At 45.7% G+C, this 22460-nt stretch overlaps 1 protein-coding gene across 1 annotated transcript in view; it reads right to left on the bottom strand.

Annotated features, from left to right (window-relative positions):
• Positions 1-14837: 14837 nt before the first annotated feature.
• The window catches only part of erfl1 (Ets2 repressor factor like 1), a 44843-nt gene continuing 37220 nt past the window's right edge, over positions 14838-22460 (bottom strand). Inside the window, exons 4-7 of the mRNA XM_042106168.1 lie at positions 22045-22279; positions 20377-20563; positions 18304-18433; positions 14838-16891 (exon numbers count right to left, since the gene is read on the bottom strand). Of these exons, the coding sequence (XP_041962102.1) occupies positions 16020-16891; positions 18304-18433; positions 20377-20563; positions 22045-22279 (1424 nt within the window). The 3' untranslated portion in view covers positions 14838-16019. The remainder of the gene's footprint in view (positions 16892-18303; positions 18434-20376; positions 20564-22044; positions 22280-22460) is intronic.

Raw genomic sequence — 22460 nt, forward strand, 5'->3', positions numbered from 1 at the left:
ATACATTTTTGAAAAACAAAAAAAAACAAATCAATATCTAAAACATTTTCAATGTAACTGCATTTTCTGATCTTATTTCAGTTTAGCCATGACAAAACCATGCTAATTCTTTGAACATACACGTTTGCAGAATTTGCATTTCTAAGGGCTTTACACAGTGAACTTTGAGCCATGTTCCAGGCTCCAAAATCCACAAACAGACAAACAATGAGGGCCGTGTGCTGGCGAGACAGGGGCTGCCCTAAAATAGACATTAAGTGGCCTTTGTTTATGTAGCAGGGAGCTATCGGTAGCCCTAATCAGCTCTTGGATGCATGATGGAGAATGAGCCAAGGATCTCTGGGGTCCTCGTCGCTCTCTGAGGGGCCACCCTGTCAGTTGCCTGCCAAGAAAGACCAGGCCGAGTGTGAATGTGAGAGAGAGAGAGAGAGAGAGAGAGAGAGAGAGAGAGAGAGAGAGAGAGAGCAGTGACAAGGGGGACACACAAAGGGAGGAGGAGGCAAACAAAATTAAAAGAGGGAGAGGGAGCGCTAAAGCAGTGAAAGAAAGAGAGGCAGGAAGTGGGCGTAATTTCCTCAGGAAATGATCAGAGCCATTTCCTGCCGACCTGTCTGCAAGAGTCATGGTAGGAGTGCCACCGCAAGAATGAAAGAAAGAAAGCAAGAAAGAAAGTAAAGATGGAGAAAGACTGAAAGACAACAAGCACAGAGAGAGAGAGAGAGAGAGAGAGAGAGAGAGAGAGTAACACTCAAGTTTTTTTTAAAAGACAAGAGACAGCCTAAACCTGACACATGAGCAAACATAGATGTGTGGAAATGTTCAAGAGTGAGCACACAGAGAGACAGAGAGACAGAGAGAGAGAGAGAGAGAGAGAGAGAGAGAGAGAGAGAGAGAGGAAGCTAAAGAGCAACAGGCGAGGCTGTAGACAGCAGATGGCATGAGAGATGGAGAGACAAAGGGCTTGAGCTAGAGAGATAGAGAGAGTGCATGACAGAGGGTGAGAGAAGAGTGTGTGTGTGTGTGTGTGTGCGCGCTGTGGGTGGGTGATGGTAGAAGAGTACAACCTGCGGATGTAAATATGATGATGATGTGAATGAATGGAGGGATTACAGGTGCATTGGTGAATGAGGGCCAGACCTGCAGCTGACAATCCCTGTCCATCCCACAAGCCAGCCAGCCAGCCAGGCAACCAGGCATCCAGGCATGGAGAGGAGATGACAAGCACGCATGGGCCAAACAGATGCCATAACATGGCGTCCACACAAGACACGCCATTTACGCATGGCAACGTATCCCACATTCATGAGTTTCACCCTCGGGTGAAGCCCCAGCTTAAAATTGCCGGCTTTGCCGTTTACACGGCAAAAGTTAGCCGGCGGTTTCATAAAAATCCCACTTCGGAAGCCGGTTACAAAATCGGTTACAGCCTCCTAATATGCCGGCATCGTGTCAACGCAAGGCCTAACCGATAAAATAAATTCACTGGTTTCAAAAAAATAGTGTAAACGGCCCCTAAGAAGTCTCACTTCCGTTTTTTCAAGTTCATATATCGCTGCTATCTTAAACTACATGTCATCATTGTGTGAAGATTGCAGCTTTCCCATCCGAGACAGGCTGTCATAGTCTACAGGATGCAATAATGCCATAATGACAAGAACAAGAGCATGCTATGCTAATATGGTCTATTAAGCTATTCTGATTCCATTATGTCTGTTGATTTATGCACTTACATTCATTGTAGTGTACAATTAAGACTAGGCCTATTACAGTGAGAAGATTACTCATTCATAATGATGCCTTTTACTCACACACAGAAGAGATTTATGGACAGAAGTGAATTTGGCAACAACAAGGTACTTTAATCTCATACTTTAACAGCACGTAAAACCAGTTGTTAAGACTGAAAGTGGGTAATTACATAACCCATAGCTTGACTTTGGGAACCTGAGGTCACCATGAAAAGGTTAGGGAGGGCAAGGCGGTCGACACAGAAGATAAGGCTAAAAAACACAGCAGTCTATCGTTGAAGCTGCGCCCCAAAGACGTAAGGTATTTTATCCTCTTTTATCACCCGCTGCAGAGCTGGCGGTCTGCACTTGGCCCCACTCCACATCAAATGTGTGTACAGTGGGCTTTGGTGCTTTAGCACAGTCTCTTAGCCAGCACTGTAATAATCACACGAGGCTGAATAAACCTCTGTCTCAGTCCAGCAGACATTACATAGAGACAGAGAGATGGAGAGAGAGAGAGGGAAAAAAAAGGAGAGAGAGAGAGATGCTTTGGCCATTTGGGCACATGAGGCTGATTACACAATGCTGTGCGGTGCTGCTGGAGCAAGGGCCAAGCTGCTGTGGCTCGGAGTGTGGGAGAGGAGCGGCGCTGCTGTGTATGAAGGCTCGATGGCCTTGTGAGCAGACTGACCGCGTGCTAAGACATGCTAGTGCAACAGCCACACCCTCTCCCCGTCTCTTCTCCTCTCACTGCTCACTGCACTCAAACTTTTCCCATCGCCTGCTCTTTCGCCCTCATTTAGCCTCCCTTGCCTGACAGGCAAGTGCAACACAACACGACCTCTCTCTCCCTGATCCTCTTTCTCCATATCGGACTCCATCTTTTTCTCCCACCCCAACTTAGTCTCTGTCTCTCTCACCATCACTCTCTTTCACTCGTTCTCTCCATGCATTCTTTACCACACTTTGGCCTTTTGCGCTACATAACTTCTACCCTTTTCTTCTTTCTCTCTTTCTACCTCTCCTTGCCCTATTTGTTTCTCCTTCTCCTCCCTTTGTTCATTGGCCTTGCTTTCTCTTCCTCTTTCGCAGCGTGGTGTGGTATTTCAACACTGCGGGAGATTAGCGTGACCCCACTTAATCGAGCTCCGTATTGAGAGCAGAGAGGCAGCTGAGGCCTAGCAGCCACTGCACTTAACTCTTCAGGGGCATCCAGCTGGAGAGCAAGGGAGGGACAGAGACAGAGAGAGAGAGAGAGATACAGAGAGATACAGAGAGAGAGAGAGAGAGAGAGAGAGATACAGAGAGAGATACAGAGACAGAGAGAGATACAGAGAGAGAGAGAGAGAGAGAGAGAGAGATACAGAGAGAGAGAGAGAGAGAGAGAGAGAGAGAGAGAGAGATACAGAGCAGTGTTTCCCATACATTGACTTATTTGTGGCGGCCCACCACAATATCAACATTGACCACGACACAATGATTTTCCAGGTTGTACTAAATTGTGCTTAAATCTGGTTAGCATCATTACATTACATTACATTTAGCAGACACTTCTTGACCAAAGTGACTTACATATGTCAGCTATATTACAAGGGATCACATTGTCCCCGGAGCAACTTGGGGTTAAGTGCCTTGCTCAAGGGCACAATGGTGGAAGCCGGGAATTGAACCGACAACTTTCAGGCTACTGCACGCTAGCCCAGCTCCTTAACCACTACACTACTACCGCCCCCACTCATAACCACGCTGTACTAAATTGTTAAAAACGGTTGCATTCAAGTTAATTCTGCAAACCAACCACCGCAAATGGAATTGGTCTCTGTGGGAAACACTGCAGAGAGAGAATATGAGAGAGAGAGAGAGAGAGAGAGAGAGAGCGAGAGAGAGAATATGAGAGAGAGAGAGAGAGAGAGAGCGAAAGAGAGAATATGAGTGCATAAGGGATGGAGCTCTGATGAGTGAGGGGGGGTTTTGCATACAGCAAATGTATTGAAGACTAGTGGCGTATGTGTGCGGGCCAAGGCCAGGCTATACAAGGCCAGGACACAGTGTGAGGTGTTAAGTTGGAAGTTTGTCACCATCGCTCTCAAAGTTTCTACCTTCCTCTTCTCATGCTGCTCCCCCGACCCCCCCTCTCTCTCCACTGCTCTCCTAAACCTCAGTGGGTTTGCTCTCTCCTTTCTAATCCAGCTGGGACACACACACACACACACACACACACACACACACTAGAACACAGGAGCCTGTTATGTCATCTGCAGACCCTTGTGACGTAGCGCCTTAAAATAGGCCCAAAGATTACAAAATCACACCCACTCAACAGAGAAGAGAAAACAGTCTTTTCCCCACCTTCTTTTCATTCCTCCCTCATGGCCTTTCTAGGACCCTCCAACCTCCCTTCCCACTCCCTCTCCCTCTCCCTCCCTTTCCCTCCCCCTCTCCCTCCACAGCGCCAGGACTCTGGCCTTCTTTTCATTCCAATCCTCAAAGCCAGAGCTCCTTTTAAGAGAACACTGCTTGCACCCCATCTATTAGTGGCTAATTGGTTCCCAATTTTACTCAATCATGTCTAACATCTAGCATCTAACATCTGGACCCATTATGGTAAAACATGGCATCGACAGTCAGGCTAAGCTAAGCAAGTAATGGTATCCATAATTAGCAAACGCAGGTTCATCATGGCTATGAGTCTGGGTCTCTCTCATAATTCAACACCACATTCCATCTGGGCCATCTAAGCTTCTGGCTTCAACGAAGCTAAGAATCTGGCGCTAGATTTGCCGACCTAGTATGAATGTCCATTGTTTGTGGTGGACTTTGTTTTGAGCAACCTCTGTCTAGGCGCCCAAGTTTGCATCCACTCATCTTATCTGCAGGAGGGGTGTGGGCAACCGAAGGCAGCCGAGGCTCTCGCGGTCCCTGAAGGCTTGTGAAATTCTCCCCCATCATACAGCAGTATGTGGAAACTATGACATGATGGAGGCTACTGACGGAGGATTCCGTTACAGTAGATGTTATTTCTAAGTCGTCATATTCATTGTCTGTGTGTGTGTGTGTGTGTGTGTGTGTGTGAGTGTGTGTTCTATGGCTGGTTGCTACTGCAGACGTACTTCACTAAGAGCATTTCAAGGTGTCTCTCTGCAGACGCTCAAATCAGAAGAGGCGGCTATTTGTGGAATTCGCAGTATTTTAAGGACTTGGGCTCCGGAATGCTCTAATGTGTTTCTATAAGGGCCTATTTTCAGCAGAGTGAGCACTCGGTCAAACATCCCCTGCCGAAACTGTGCCAGTTTGGCGAGTGTCTGAAGTTTCCTACCAGCTCCACACACCCTTTCCTTCTCTTCTACGATCCTCCACGCTCATCACTCTCTCACCTCCACTGCTCTTTCCATCCTTTTGTGTCAGTGGATGCAGTTTAGATACTTTTGACTTCCGCCGTTCAGAGTAACTGGTTAAGCCCTCTATTCATCAGATGTGTTAGTTTATGCACAGACATGTGCAAAAACATGTAACAGTAAAGCGCATCACACACACATTTGTGAATATGGCATCATATAGTATATTCCTTTACAAACAAATTAAAACACAGAATTATGGGCGCATATGCACACTTAGATAGGCTGAGCCTACACACCTACACACACACACACACACACAACCACAGAGAATGAGGAGTCCATAGATTGGCCAATGCAGCCTGGCGCTCCATATTTAACCACTTCCAAATGTTGCCTGAGTGGATCCGAGGAGTAATTGCTCTGGTGGAACACAGAGGGCCTTTGACAACAGGGTGCATGGGATTGGGCTGTCACACACACACACACACGTCCATGTGGGTTTGTGTGTGTGTGTGTGTGTGTGTGTGTGTGTGTGTGTGTGTAGTAGGTCACATGATCATGACCAGTGGTTGTAATCTCTTCCATTCGGACGCATGCAGACGAAGTGGTGTGTTCAACAGAACCAGTGTGCTTTAAAGAGGTGCCCTGCTGGACATTCATCTGCATGGGGGCTGCTGTCTGGCTGGACTTCACCCGACCTGAAGCATGATGTTCTCTACTGCAAGCATCTTCAAAGCTACACACCAACCAAGCCCTCTAACCTCAACCGTAAGCCCATGGGACTGGTGGAGAGGGGGAGGCTGGTGGAGAGGGGTCCACTTGCTGACCTCACCTCAAACGTTACCTCAAAAAGACTTTCTTTCTCTTTCTACCCCACCTCCACCAATCACCCCAACACACACTCCACCCATACCCACACACACACACACACTCCACCCCAACATCACCCCATTTACGCCCCTCTGACTCATGCAATAAGGCTGCAACACACACTTGCCGTGCACTTTCTTTTCTCCCCTTCTTTTTCCCCTCTTTCGTTCCCTCCCTCCATATGTCCCTCCCTCTTGTTCTCTCGCTCTCTCTCTCTCTCCCCCCGCACATAAATAAATGAGACCCCTTCACCTCCGCCAGTCTCATTACCTGCGATAAGCCTTTATTTAAACATTAAGCGCTAATAATGAGTCCGCGCTGTCAGCCGGGGTGGATGGACTGCTGACTGGGTCCTGCAGTTTGTCACAGTCGGGCCTTGGCTCAGCGCTGCTGCTGCTGCTGCTGCGTTTTAACATAAATGACTGCCGAGGAGCCCACCCTGGTTGCTTACACTACCGCTTCTACACACTATCAACACATGCCTTCGGTGTGCGCGCGCATGTGTGTGTGTGTGCATGTGTATATCACTGAATAGCTAACTTTGGTCCGTCTTTTGGCTTTTCTACCCCTCCCACACCCTGCCCCCCACCCTGCCCCCCCATCTTTCTCTCTCTAAACAGCATCCACAAAACCCAGTCAAGCTTTTTCCACACCCAACCCCAGAATGAAAGAGCTCATTCTCTTCACTCCACTAGTCCCTCCATCCAGTGCCCTCTCCTTCTTCCTTACTCACTCCATCAAACTCTCCACCTTCATTCACACGTGGATGTGGGTTAACCACCCACACCCATCACCAGCTTCCTGATTGCTCCACAACCTCATTTCTTTCTCTCTCTATTTCTCACTCACACTGTCACACACACACACATGCAAATGTACACAACATGGGCTATCCCACCATTTTCCATAGCCATCAGCTCCAAAGCAAACTGCTACACACCCTCACAACAAGGCTACACTGTTACACACTTACACACACACACACCCATGTGCCTAGTAGCAGCACGTGAGCACACAAGCACCATACACTTCCTCACTGAGACAAAGCTGTCCATTTCGGGCTTTGGAGACTGTGTGTTTGGACACACACACAGGAAAATGTTGATTAAATCACACACACACACACACACACAGTCCACTCCCATTCTCTTGCACATGTGAGGCGCTTCAGCCTGGAACATGGGCTTCACCTCCTTCACACACACACACACACACACACACACACACACACAAACTCTTACACAACACACGGACAGAGTTCCAGTAGCTATACAGAGAGCTGTTGATTCCTCCACACGCCACCATGGACAAGCTGCTAGTGTTCAGTGCCAAAGGCCTGTGCCGTGGCACATACCCTCTCAGTACTGCCCACCCCTGCCCACCCTACCCAGCCCAGCCCTGCCTGCAGACTCCCTCACTCCCACTCCCAGACAGAGCAGCCAGGGAGAGTTGACACATCATCTTTCCCACAGAGAAGAAAGCTTTCTCTGCCGGGAATAGGCAGTAGCATCATTTTCTCCACAACATGCGTGTGCGCGCACACACACACACACACACACACACACACACACACAGACACACACATATTTTAATAACAAACAAACAGTACGGAAGCTAGGTGCCCCAAGAGTGTTTGCTTTCATGCGGCCCTGACCCCTCGGGCCAACACCTGGACACTCGCTCCTCTGGCAAATCAATAAGGATGCAACGATTGTAAAATTCTGTGCCAATTTCTATACTGATGTATAAAATAACAATTTGGCTGATAACCAATGGCAATACCGATATTTTTTTAAATTTTTTATTTACTTTGTTGTTAATTATACCCTTTTGTTGAGTGGAAACACAAATATTTATAAAAGTTTTTTTTTTTAAAAACCTTAACCATTTTGCAGTCTTTCAGGCCTTCGTAACACCAGCTCTTAAAGCCCTGGTCTAGACATAACACATAACATTTAACTAGGGCAGAATTGATGCAACATAACAGATAAACAACAGGCACTGCCACATCATAAATTTGCTGATAGCCAGTATCTGTCATCAAGGCTGATATCGGCCGATACCGATGTGGGCCGATATGTCGGTGCATCCCTACTCAGTAACGAAACGGTCTGGCCTTCATAGAGCCATTGACCAGTTTGCTAGATGCCGCAGCATAGGTCAGAGCAAAAGAGCAAGAACAAAGCAATCAAGCACAGCCATAGATGGACACACAGCGAACACACACACACACACACACACAGCTCCCAAAAATAGCTTCACCCAGCTCAGGACAACCAGACTCCACACACTGCCCAACACAGTCATAGAGCTACCACAGCAAAGCAGACGTGGTCAATACACAGTCACACAACCAAACCAAGCCAATCAATGGCCTACAGACCACTGGGCCCAATCCATCGGCCATGATGGCACTGATTAACGAGTGAGGACATGACGTAAGAGTTAGGGTACACAAGTACAGTCAGGATGCTATTATTATTATTCTCTCTATCTCTCTCTATGCCATAGGGACTGGGGGGGGGGGCACACTGTGTTTTAAGGTGTTTTTGATGCAATGGATCAATAAGGGGGTTTTAAAAGTCAAAAGTCTATCTCTCTTTGTAGCTTGCTAATTCTACCTGGTACTAACTCTTCAATGAGCTGATAAAATAAGCTGTCTAAGTCACATCACTCGCATAGAATGACTGGAAGTGTGTCAAATGGACAGACAGAGAGAGCAAAAGGAGAGCAGGATATAAGATGAAATAGTCCACATTCCTTTAAAAGAAAGAGACAGTAGCCTTTGGGCATTAGACAAGACCAGACTTGCTAGCATGAGAGAGACCGCGAACACAAGAGTGTGTAAGAAGGAAAGAGAGAGAGAGAGAGAGAGACCGTGAACACAAGAGTGTATAAGAAGGAAAGAGAGAGAGAGAGAGAGAGAACCGTGAACACAAGAGTGTGTAAGAAGGAAAGAGAGAGAGAGACCGTGAACACAAGAGTGTGTAAGAAGGAAAGGGAGAGAGAGAGATAGACAGAAAGAAAGAGGGAAGTCAAACGAATGTGGGAATGAGAGAATGTGGGAATGAGAGAGAGAGAGAGAAATGTGGGAATGAGATAGAGCCTCTCGACAGGAAAAGGAAGTGGCAGAGCCGGTTTCTCACGAGGCACAAAGGAGTTTCACCTGTGCACACACACTACCAGACACACACACACACACACACACACACACACTCACGAGGCACAAAGGAGTTTCACCTGTGCTTGCACACTACCACCAGACACACACACACACACGTGGGTGTACTGAGATGGTGATGCTTTTTAGGTGGGTATACTGCGTAGTAGTCCTGTAAATCACGTAGACTACATCACTGCGCACACGGACACGCACACACACACACACACCTCGGCTGCAGACTACACCACAATCTGCAACAGACACACCTTACAGCAGTGTTTCTCAAAGTGTGGTCCGGGGACCAGGTGGTCTCCAAGCTATCCCAATGGGTCTGCAAGCAGACGTGGTAAAATATAATATAGATGAGTTGGTTGCAATATTGAACCAACTTGTATGTCAATCAAAACAGTTTTGCTACACTGCCTATGTAAGCTACACCAGTTGAATGAATCCTCTGATACAATAAGCAAGGTGCAAAGACAATAAGCAAGGTGGTTAATTGGGTATGCCCATTGTGTAATATACTGTTGAAGTAGGTCTACTGTTTTTTTTAGCTAGGTGGTCTGTGAGGGTTTCTTTTATTGGTTAAGTGGTCCTTGGTCTGAAAGAGTTTGAGAAACACTGCCTTACAGTATTACAGTCTGTGGTTTCACTGTAATGCTTAACAGGAATAGCCAAAGGTGAACATATCTTTTCAAATGACTGCCCAATTTCTCATAAGCAATGTGGCATTTCAAAAGCTGCACCCTGATTTGGATCAAAGTCACTTGATCGCACACAAAAGTAAGTATGATGGATGGACCTACTTTTCCCTTCAAGACAAAAGTCTGGGCAGTAGGCTAAGTCACAGTCCATCTCTGGCTAAAGGTCATACAGAGGTATTACACCGCCACTCCAACACAGGAACGTGCCATATTATGAGGCCTTTTCATTTGCAGACTACTTCAGTCTAAATGCAACACTCTGATTTGAGTTCTAAGACTGATTAGATCAGAAGAGGTCGATGGTCATTGAGAGGATTACAAGTGGGCTCTTTGTGTCTAGCTGTCAGTCAGATAACCAGTAACCAATTACTCAACTAATAAACTCTTGGTGGTCTCTGCCTGCGACAGTGACAGCACACAGCTAACATAAGATTAGGCTATATAGCAACATATAATTTGTCTCGTCACGTTAAATTAGGCTATGTTTTTGGATCCAACTGTGGCGACGTAGGCTACACATGCCTACGAACGTTAAATAAAAACATGTATATTTTTTGTATCGATCATTGAGATTTAAACGAACAATGAAGTAGAAGCATTTAATATTATACAGCAAGCCGATCTCATTTTTGTATAACAAACTAGATAGTAACAGTTAGTCAGGTTAGAAGCGGTAACGATAGCCTATAACACAGGGAGGGTTGGAGGTATGGCAGCTGTCGGCATTTTCGTTCTCAGTAAATGTCTCGCCTGATAGAACACAACGTATGTTCTCATTCTCAGACAGAACGGCAGAAGAAACTTTGTAACCATTTTGTGACAGTGAAAATGTCACAAATGCAGGCTGAAAACAATTATTTTGCTAGTTGATGAAATTTAGTTCAGGCTACAAGCTATTGCAGCCAAACATAACATTCCTCTACCCAGACTAGACGCTTGCTATCTGGCTGGCTAGTCTTGTCTGCTAACGTTAGCTGGCGCCTCCAGTTTAGCAGCAAACAATTTCAGCGATGAAACCATTTTCTTTGCACGTTACAATGAAACGGCTAATGACAAAGTCTGAGAAGTATGTTTTAAACCACACGTTACATTAACGACGACTTACCTGCTAAGAAGAACAAACGGTCGGGTAAGCCTCTAATAAGGTTTCCTGTTCGAAAGTTGAGTGTTGTTCGAAAAAAACATTGTAGCCTATGCGGAAGTACAATTTCAAGTGCAGAGAACGCCAGGAAAACCCTGTCGATTTGTCTGCTGTAGTCTCCAGAAGGCAAATGAATGAATGTGTAGCACACATAAAAATGTAATAATAATTGTATCTGGTGGATATCTTTGTACCCCTTTAGAACACCAGTTTGATTTAGAGCGCAAGGACAATGATTAAAACATCTTTCACACGCCAACTTTTCCGTCGACTAGTTCTTCCTGTTCGACTTCTACCACCAGTGAGAGAGAGAAAAAAAATCCCTTGCCTCAGCTGCGTTTAGTTCCGTTCAACGTTCACATTGGAAGGGCACTTCTCTAAAGCTCTGGGTTCACTATTTCGATCAGCCGGACATCTTTTTCGTGGGCACACTAGGGCCCCATGCAGCGCATAATCAATATGCTGATTTCATACTTGGCACAATAAAACATGGGACCAAGGCCAAAATAATTTGTAAATTGATTACTGGTCATGGATTGATCATGGATTTTTCTTTCCACATATCATTGATAGGCCAGATTTTATTCAAAGTTATTGTATGCCTCAATATGTTAATTATATTATGTGAAACAGTTTGTCAAGGATATTTTAGGCCTACAGTCAGACCCCCACCCCACCCCACCTTATATAACTTGAGTGTAAAACTTGACAACTTGACCTTAGTGTAAAAACTTGACAAATGACAAATTAAATGTTTGTACAGCAGTCTACATTCTCTCTCTCTCACTCTCTCTCTCTCGCTCGCTCGCTCGCTCTGTGTGTGTGTGTGTGTGTGTGTGTGTGTGTGTGTGTGTGTGTGTGTGTGTGTGTGTATGCACGGGAAGTGGGTAACAATCAGAGTTTTTCATCTATTTGAGTGTTTTCATTTCCTGCCTGTCTTTCATCCGGACGCAAACTACACTGCGAGGGCAGGGCCCTGTAATTTGCCGGCTTTGGCCCGTCATTGGGGAAGCGGCTTTAACACAGGGGCCTAACCATCAATGCTGGAAAGCCATTATCTCTCTCTCCCTCTCTCTCTATCTCGTTGTATCTGTGTGTGTGCAGTACAGCATATATGATGCATCATTTCTCAATAAATGAATTCTGGTTGTAGGGTTTGTATAAGACGCCCCCTTGTGGGTTGTAAGCAAATGGTAATATTGTCAGACATGGACATTTCAGTTTGAAATATATATATATCTACATAAAACAATAATAATATTACTAATAATTATAATTTCTTTACCTTACTAGTACAGTATTAGGCCTATAATGTTTCTATGAAACCCATTTGAAACTCATTGTGCAGGATAAATAACATTGCAGTAGACCACTTGAAACAGTATATGTATATATACTCTTTTGATCCCATGAGGGAAATTTGGTCTCTGCATTTATCCCAATCCGTGAAACACACTGCACACAGTGAACACACAGTGAGGTGAAGCACACACACTAATCCCGGCGCAGTGAGCTGCCTGCAACAACAGCGGCGCTCAGGGAGCAGTGAGGGGTTAGGTGCCTTGCCCCTACCGGTCGGGGTTCGAACCAGCAACCCTCCGGTTACAAGTCCGAAGCGCTAACCAGTAGGCCACGACTGCCCCCAAACAAGATGCATAATCAGAATGTGCAGGGATATTATGCATTATTGATGTTGAGGCATTTCATTATTTAACTTTTTTTAATTTTAATAACTTTTTAATTTTAAATTAAATTATTGAAATGAATGTATGTATTTCCTTGCAACAAAAATGTAGGCTATTCCATACCTTTAATGTGTTAATACCATGTAGTCCCCATGGTCAGGTCACATTAACTTCTACTCGACTATGACTGATTCCAATCTGTGGGTAAACAAAATAATTTGCTTTAAAAAAAAGTATTTGTATTTGTTCACTTTCAAATGGGAACCTCATATATAGTATGAGCCCAGTGGGAAGTGATTATAGATAGATAGATAGATAGATAGATAGATACTTTATTGATCCCCAAGGGGAAATTCAAGTTTTTTACAGTCATTAACTCATTGAGTGCCAAAAACGTAATATTAGGCTACGTTTTTAGCTTTTTTTAAATTGCGAAACTAGAGAAGTGGTGGCGCTAGCCAGGCTAAAACTAGACACTCTAACACACCTTATATGTGATTTTGGGAACTCTGTGATGAATGGAAATGAAATATATGACGATCGTGAAACTCATGAAAACGCACAATCTGGACATTTTATCATAACTCGGTTGCCGCTTTGGGTCGGATCAGTGACGCATGCACGTCAGCTCAAAACCAGGCCATTTTCGTGGGTCTATCACTAGGTGGCAGTCTCGCCAGGTCTCGCTAATCACTTCCCGGAAAGTTTACACAAGTAAGTAACAGGCAACACTTCATATTTCATGAAAGACGTTGTATCTCCATTTCTAGAAAAAAAACCCAGTGATTTTGATGAAAACTAGCCACTGTTTAGCTTAGGATTTCTCAGGAACAGAGGCATGTAGAAATACACAGTTTGCACCCACCGAGAGCTTAAGTCTCACCTTTTAATCGAGCTATTGTATGTGTTCATAGCTATAACACGGAATATGCTGTGGCTGTACAAAAATCATCAACAATGGTCTAGATTGCTGGCACTCTAGGACAAAGCTCCCGAAAACAGCTTGGCATTAAATTAGTTAATATCAGATGAGCATATCTGAGAGACAGCAGGCCTATATGTATTCAGAGATGTAGCAGTATGTGACACAAACTTGCTTCATGTTTTGTTCCATATGAGGAATCATGAAAGAGGAACAGGCATCATCTCACAACCTGACTTGTTTGTGACAAACTAGTTTCTTTCCACTCAATGTAGTAAACCTTCACATAGCCTTCTGATAGAATGAGATAGCCGGAGGTACCAATGACAGATTGTCTATTCTTAAACTGAACAAGATTTGCATAGCCTACCTACCAGTTTCTCACCCACTTCTGATGGTGTGTGTGATATCAGGATTTCCACTTAATCAACACCTGTGGTATACTCAGAAAAAAAAAACAGACTTTCTTTTTGGTCACACAATACACACTTGAGACAGAGACACGTCGGCTATCTCCAGAATAACCTTTATTGCTTTTTGAAGATATTGTTTGAATTCTTTTAATGTTCCTTTTCATCTTTACAATAAAACAAATGAAAGGCAGAAGACTCAGAATTTCACTGCATGGTAAAATTAGTCCAATGTGTTCACACAAATACACAAAGAAAAGTATATTTACATCTATGTGTCAACACTGTACAATAAAGAACACATGAGGGAGTAGGACGCACGTCTCAACTCTCAGTCTGCCTGTAGTGGCAGGAGTCACAATGAGGAAATCTTACATGATGTGCAGATCCTGAATGGTTTCCCTTCACAGATTCAATCCTTATTGTGCTCAGCCCTATGCATCATTTTACATTGAAAGCATTTTTTTTTGTTAAGTATTGATGCCCTTTTGTCATCTGCCATCGAGGAAAGGATTGGCTGTTTTCTTTGAATAATCTTCTTTTTTTTTTCAAATGGATGTGCGGCAAACCAATATTATTCACATGTGACTAATTACGGCACAGTACCATGGGGCGGGAAGCAACGTAAATGAGGCTGGCGGCGTGTTTCAACTCTGTGGTTCATCTCAGAGCATCTGGAGACATGACCAAAGGGCACAATTAGCAAGAGGTGAGAAAAATATTCCACGATTCTAGCTCCAAACACGGTCTTCTTCAGCATTAAAAATAAATAAACAAATAAATTATAAAGAATAATTTTAAAAAATCAGAGCAATGTTGCTCTGCTGTTTGTTACATCATTTCATGATACACCAATAGTTATTGTTTTCCAAATATTGTTTTTTTTTATGTAAATACAGAACTCACATCAATACACCTATTTGTTATAATAGACATAATAATTAAATGCAATGTACACAATATTAAAATATATACATTGAAATATAGATACAAATTCTGAGATACTTGTACACTCTCTGTTTCTCCCCATTTCTGTGCCAATTATCAAGACAAAACTACTCACAGACTGGTTCACATACAATGCAAGGTAGACTTAAAAATGGTGCATGACAAAATGTCCATTTAAATGAAATAATTGACATCCAGGAAACATCCAAATGTAATTCATCAATTACAGCAAATGTAAGAACAGAAAATAGTCTCAAAATGAGGGATATGAAATATAAGAAGGTGACCTGGCTCAACCAGAGTTCCTGTATCCTCTCTCTTGTTCAGGAACTATAATGCACCACTAGGTGGCAATGTTTGACAGTGTGTCAAAACACCAAACTGCCTGATAAAAAAAACATACACTACACACAAATTTCTTATTGCAGCGATATAGCACTATCAATTTAATACTACTTTTCTTGTGGTTGTTATTGCATCTTTTCTCACACTGCTGGGCATGGGTTATACAGCAGTGCTCGGAAACAATACATTCACCAAGACAGCAAATTGTCTGCTTCTTGTGCGGTTTCCTTTATCCAAATTCTCTGTAACCTCATTGAAAAAGCTAGAAGCAAGAGTTGTTGTGGTTTCTCTGTGCAATGTACAATGCCACTGCATGGCTTTCCAAATGGTTTCCACGGGCTGACTGCATTTCATAAAATGCATTCACATTTAAAATGTCTCAAGGCAATGTCTCCACAACCAAACCTTTGCCGCTTCACTTTATAGGTTTATTCAAGGTGCTCTGAGTGCCTGCTACATATGGGACTACCACAGGATCCAATATTGGTTTTGTTATTTTTCATGGGTAGTGAAAAGAAGAAAAAAATCTTAACTGAAAGAACAAATGAAGACATGACACAGGACTGCACAGAGAAAAAGAGAGCGAAAGCAACTCTGAAGGAATAGTAGAAGGGAGTGCCAGCTAAAATCAGATATGTCAACCAAAGATGCTTTTTAAGTGAAAAGGAAGCAAGCAAGTAATAAAGGAAGGAAATAAAGAAATGAGAGAAAGAGAGGAGGGGGTGTATATAGGAGACGGCAAGAGTATCATGAGGACAATCCATTAACTGTGGGTCAGTTTGAGAGTCTCTGTCTCTCTGTGGCGCTCGACCAGCGTGAGTGATGGAGAGAGGGACAGGGGCAGCGATGGGGCCAGGCTCGAGGGGAGGGAGGGCGGTGCAGGTGTGAGGGGCACCAGACTCTTCAGGGGGTGGGGGGAAGCAGGTGGGGGCAGGGAGGACAGGGGTGGCAGGGCGCTGGCGACACCTCCGGCCTTCAGGTTGAGGCCCTGTGGACGCACGTCCAGCCGCGGGCTCTTGACCAGGCCGAAGTCCGTCTCGTTGTCCGAGCTGCAGTCGCTCAGGTCCGTGATCTCCAGGTCCGAGTCAGACTCCGGGTCCTGCTTGACGCCGCCGCCGCCGCCTCCGCCTACTACGCGCCGCTCCGACGGGCTCTGCCGTCCACCCCCCACCACCCCTCCCAAGCTGACCCCTCCCAGCCCCAAGCCGAGGCTGAGCCCCAAGCCCCCTACAGACCCAGGGACGGTGGCCTCGCCTCGCTCCCTCTCCCCAGGGGTGCCGCCCCCACTCCCCGGCTCCGTCCGGCCTATCCCGGGGTAGGGCGGGATGCACAGTCTCGGAGGCGGCCCTCCCACCGCGCCATTGGTCCCTCCGGACTGGGCCCCGCCCCTGTCTGCCGCCTCCGCGTCACCCGGGGGCAGGAGGGAGGAGAAAGGGTGGGGCAGCTGGGACAGGCTGGTCTGCAGCGGGTTGGGGTAGAAGTGGGAGGGGTAGAGCGAGCCAGGGGGCAGTTTAGGGCAGTTGTTGAGTGAGAAGGCCCCTGGGAGGTAGGGGTTAAAGCCCCACGGGTAGTCGAAAGGGGGGTTACGGGGGTAAGGGCCCAACAGGGATGGAGGTTTGGAGTAACAAGGCGCCCCTGGGGGAAGAGAGACGAGCAGAGAGGGAGACAGCGTTAGCATCAGCACTGCACTCCATCTGATTATATTTACATTATTCCATTCTGCAGCTCGCTAATTAGAGCCAGACCCAAAAGCGCTGGTAACTATGGCAAGGTTCAAACCCAGGAATTGAGTTCAGTTTAATTATATTTTCAATGTGTTCATTTTATTCATCTCAGTGTGTTATATCATTAACCGAAAACACACAGAATGTAGATAGATCAACCTAGATCAACAAGTCTGATCAAAAATACCAAGTTGCATGTGGTCAATGTCATCCTTCACATAGATCCTGCAGTAGGTGAGACTAGCTGTTGCTTCACGCTGTGTAAATACTGCACGCTGTAGATGCCATGTTTTTCCCGCTCGGTACAAAACAACTCTTACCCATCCACCTCCCGACTTCTCTCATCTTCATCATCCTCACATCTGCCTCGGCTTCTCCTCCTCTCTCTGCCTCTCGCCCTCTTTCTCTCCCTCCCCTCTCTCTCTCTCCATCCTTCTCTTCTTCTCTTTCTCCTCTCTCTTCTCTCTCTCTTCTCTCTCTGTTATTTGCTATGCAGGACTAATTTGACAGTGGTACAGTCTCTGTGTGTTGGCCCTGGAGTAGCTGGCAGACACATGAATATTGAATCAGTCAGGCAGGCAGGCCTCACTTGCTTATGAAAACACAGTAATGGGAGCCCACAGGCCACAAACTGAAGCCTGCACCCTCAATTAGGGCCTTCCTGCCTGGGAAGGGATTAGGACAGGGGGGACACTTGGGAAGGGAGAGGGGGAGAGAGGGAGGAATAGGACCCGAGGACAAACACAGAGTGTGTGTGCACAGCAGGAGAGGGGGTGGTGGAGGGGTTGCTGTAGGTTGCACACAACACCTCTCTCTCTCTCACACACACACACACACACACACATTCTGATGCTTTCTACTACACTGCTTCACTGTACAATGTGATCACAGAGACAAAGGAGTGCACATGAGGGCGTGTGTGCTGACAACACACACACACACACACACACACACACACAGTAACTCAGGGAGGGATTCTAGCACTGCCACAAAACGAGATAAGGAAAATGTAAATTGCCACACTCACATCAAAACCATACCCCAGCACCAGACTGACAACTCACCTCACCTCTCACCTTTTAAATCTACCTCTCTGTCTCCTTTTTTCCTGTCGTTTCACCTTTTTAATCTACATTTCTTCCATCCTTCCTTTCTCTCTATCTCTTTCTCTCTGTCAGTTTTTTTTTTCACTTCTCAGGGCCAACAATACCGATCTTCCTGCCCCGTTCGTTCCTCTTTCACAGCTCAAGGTTAACACACCTGCTGCCAAGGCTGGGACTACCCTCTCAAGAATCGCTTCTCTCCTCTCCCTCGCTCCCACACCTGAGCCGAGGAAAGGGAAGGCGTCCAGTCGCAGCTTGTCCCCCTCCGGTCCCGGGACGCCTCCGGCGCGGTCAAACAGAGCGCTGCCGCGGCTGGCCTCTGGCAGGCGGGGGAACAGCGACTGCAGCGCCTGGAGAGGAGAGAGGTGGACAGGGATGGAAGGAAAGAGAAGGAGAGAGGGAGAGATAGAGAGGGAGGGAGGGAGAGAGGTGGACAGGGATGGAAGGGGAGAGAGGGAGAGAGGGAGAGATAGAGAGGGAGGGAAGGAAAGAGAAGGAGAGAGGGAGAGATAGAGAGGGAGGGAGGGAGAGAGGTGGACAGGGATGGAAGGAAAGAGAAGGAGAGAGGGAGAGATAGAGAGGGAGGGAGGGAGAGAGGTGGACAGGGATGGAAGGAAAGAGAAGGAGAGAGGGAGAGATAGAGAGGGAGGGAGGGAAAATGAGCTTATTAATATTGTGTACCAAGCCACACAATATCAGGTATTAGCAAAAGTGGAACTTAAACAAGGCAATCATTTCAAAGATAAATATATGTAAACACATTTCTGTGTGTTTGTAATTTGTGTTTTAATATGAATGTATGATATCTTATATGGAAGAGCCACATTGCTGTGAATAACAACTGTGGATAGGTATCTTCTAGATCTGAGACAGAAAGACGCAAGAGGCTCTGGGTGGGCACAACCAGGTGAGGTGGAAATCAGGTGGAAGTTTTAACGGAACGGTGATATCACGTGTGGGTGGGAGCCCGGAGAACTGTAGACAACCGAATTAACGGCCGCAGCATGTGTCTCTCCCGGGCCTTGAGTCACCCTGTCATGCATGAATCAAGGCCTGCTCTGATCTGAGCCGAATCGGCTGAAAAACAAAGCCGCGCCCCAACGAGGAGTCAACAGGGACGTCCTGAAGGGGAGGTGAGCTACAAGAGAAGCGAGGCTTAAACGTGGGAGGGAGGATTGGCGCCAAGTAAAGGAAACGGCAAAGTCGTCGCGGGACTCCCACGGGACAGACAGCGGAGATCTCGTCTCTTTTTCCCCCTCCATGCTGGGGAGATCAATAATTTCTGTCACTTCTCAGCTCCGAGTTTGAAAGGCGGGACTGTACTTCCAAGCTACGTGATCTCTATTGCTCTTAACAAACCTGCATTAATTACGACGCATTGATCCGGAGGACCCCTTCACCACTTTCATTTCTTTCAGATCCAATCGATGACAGGGATGGGTATGCCATTCAAGACAAGGGTGTCAGGGAGGGATAACGTCTTCTTTTGTTTTAAGGACACTTAACTCCGTCTCCTGACTTTCTCCCTCACTCCCGTCATTTACATTACCTTTCCCACCTCTGTCACAGAATCCATTTTTGAATTTCATGACTACCACTTTGGAACACACAGGAGCCCAGAAAACCCACAGAAATCACACCAGAAGGAGGAACTGGAATCGCTTAAGCCTCTATTCTGCCACTGAAGATTAAGTATGAAATATTCCTTCATTGTGAAACAAAAGAGATTCATCAAAAAATCCTGAAATATGTATTGTCATTGAATAAAGCCCTTTTCTCAGGCTGTAGTCTCCTATAACCGGACATTTTTATTTATGGCCTGCCTCTGGCATCAAGAGTGAGTATTATTTCAGTGAAAGTATGACTCAAGGTGAGTAATGACAGAACACCAATACCTAGTAAACCACCATTAGAAACAGTTAATAAAATATAGCTGAAAATTGGAGAATAGAATTTCTCTTGTCTAAGTGCAGAGCAGGGTATCTTCATCAAGACTAGCATCAGAAGTAGCTGTAGTAGGTGTGCAAGATCAAATAAAGTTCTGAAGTTGAGGAGATAAAGACAAGCTGTGTGAGGGCATCTGATAAGTTCATCTTCCTTTCTGCCTGTCCTAGAATATTTCTGCTATATGAAGCTGCAATATTTGTTGCTGTCACAAGGACCATCCCTGTGACAAGAGTCTATTCTTTCCTCTGTCTGCACAGTTTATTATCTCTGTTTGTTAGACACACACACACACACACACACATAGGCGCATGCATTTGAAAGTGGGCCGTAACTGTCCCTGTCCTACCTCAGGGGTGACAGGACTGCAGTCTGGTGCGGCTGAGCTGCCGTTGAAGTGGTTCTGGGCCAATAGGAAGGGAGAGCTCGCCATGTCGAACAGGGGGTAGTTCACCAGCACAACCTTGCTGAAGTTGAACTTGTAGGTGAAGCGCTTGCCCTTGGTTTTGTGCAGAATGCGTTTGTTGTAGTAATACCTGCCATCAAGAGGAAGAACATAAAGAAGAGCATATCATTGCATCTTTAACATATGATTTCATATGAGGAGGATAGTGTAACCACCAGCCACCAATTAGAGAACATCATTCATAACTACAACAAACACGGTTTACCCGAGCAATTAAGCAAAAACAAAAATCAAAACATCAAGACAGACAGAGTGTCCTATATTAAACTACTGGAAGAAGAGAGGGGTGAGTATCAATGCTGTCCTCAGAGGCCTCACCCACTGGTCCCCTCACTCTCTTTTTCACACACACACACACACACACACACACACACACACACACACAGACACACACAGAGCACCCTGCCACCACCCATGATTTGTTCCCTTTTGCCTTGCGTGGCAATTGTTCGCTGTCCCTTAATTGAGCAATTAAGCAAGGCTAATCAACGAGGCTAATTATGGCCTGGGCCAATTCATAACAATTAGACAGGAGCGACAGCACCCATTATGGGGAGGGCAGAGAGAGGGGGGGGGGGGGGGTGGAGGAGCAGGACTGCATATGATTAGCATAAACAAAGGAGTGAAAGGAAGAAGGCCAAACTCAAAGCTCATGAGAGGACAACTTTTGGACTTAAATTGAAATTGTTTTGTTGTTATTTGTTGGAGTTTCTGTTGTTTTTGTTGACGTTGTTGTAAGTTTTCTTTGTTGCCGTTTTTACAAAAAGTACAACGCTTGATTTAGGTTCTGCTACTCTGAGTCCATTTGAAATAGGCTTAATTCTGAAATCCTTATTGACTTTTGCTCTTTATTGAAAACCCGTTCTGGTCTTCAACTTCTATTTAGAAGTTAAAAGATGCAAAATGAAAAGTATTGATATTCCTGGGGGAAAAGCCTTTTCCTTTGGAAAGAGTAAAACCACTGCAACCTTTTCATGTGACTAATACCAAGGTCACAGCCAACTCTCAGCGTGAAAGCTATGTGGACATGCATCCTCAAGTTAACCACACTCACTGGGTCTGTTAGACATACATTAAACATAGTGAATACAAGAACAAGCAGGTAATTGAGAGAACCACAACAACACACACAAGCAGACACAATAAACTCTCACAATACACCTTCCACCGGCACCTACTGTATATCTAGTGCTGTGGTCACAAACAAAACACACACACACACACACATACTCATACATGAGCGCAAAAACACACACACACACACACACACATACTCAATCATGAGCGCAAACACACACACATACACACACATACTCATACATGAGCGCAAAAACACACACACACACACACACACATACTCATACATGAGCGCAAACACACACACACACACACACACATACTCATACATGAGCGCAAACACACACACACACACACACACAAACAAAAAGAGAGAGAGAGAGAGAGGACTGCCCAGCTGAAACCCACTCCATGCCACTACACTCTCTCTCTCCCTCTCTCTCTCACACACACACACACACACACACAATGTACCTCAGTGCTCGGCTCAGCTTGTCATAGTTCATGTGCGGCTTGCACTTCCGAATGCCCCACAGCCTCGCCACCTCGTCGGGGTCTTTGATCACAAATTCTCCGTAGTCCCCCTGCCAGGCGATCACCCCCTGGTACTCCTCCTTCTGCAGCAGTTCCAGGATGAAGTGCCAGAGCTGGATCTGCCGCGAGCCTGGGCTCGACTCCGGCTTGTAGGCCCAGTCTGGGAAAGCGAAGCCTAGGGAAGCGGAGGCAAAAAAGCAGGTGGCTCGATATGAGGCCTACTGGTGTTTGGGAGGCTCTAGCCAAAGGGGAGAGCTGTCTGGATGACGGATGCACTGAAGGGATGACTGACTCTTGTGTTTAATAGCAGGCCACTGGGCCTGCAGGACTGTTGTCCTTGCTAACTGAATCAAAGC

This window comes from Alosa sapidissima, chromosome 10 (assembly GCF_018492685.1).
Source record: "Alosa sapidissima isolate fAloSap1 chromosome 10, fAloSap1.pri, whole genome shotgun sequence".
Classification (NCBI taxonomy): Eukaryota; Metazoa; Chordata; class Actinopteri; order Clupeiformes; family Clupeidae; genus Alosa; species Alosa sapidissima.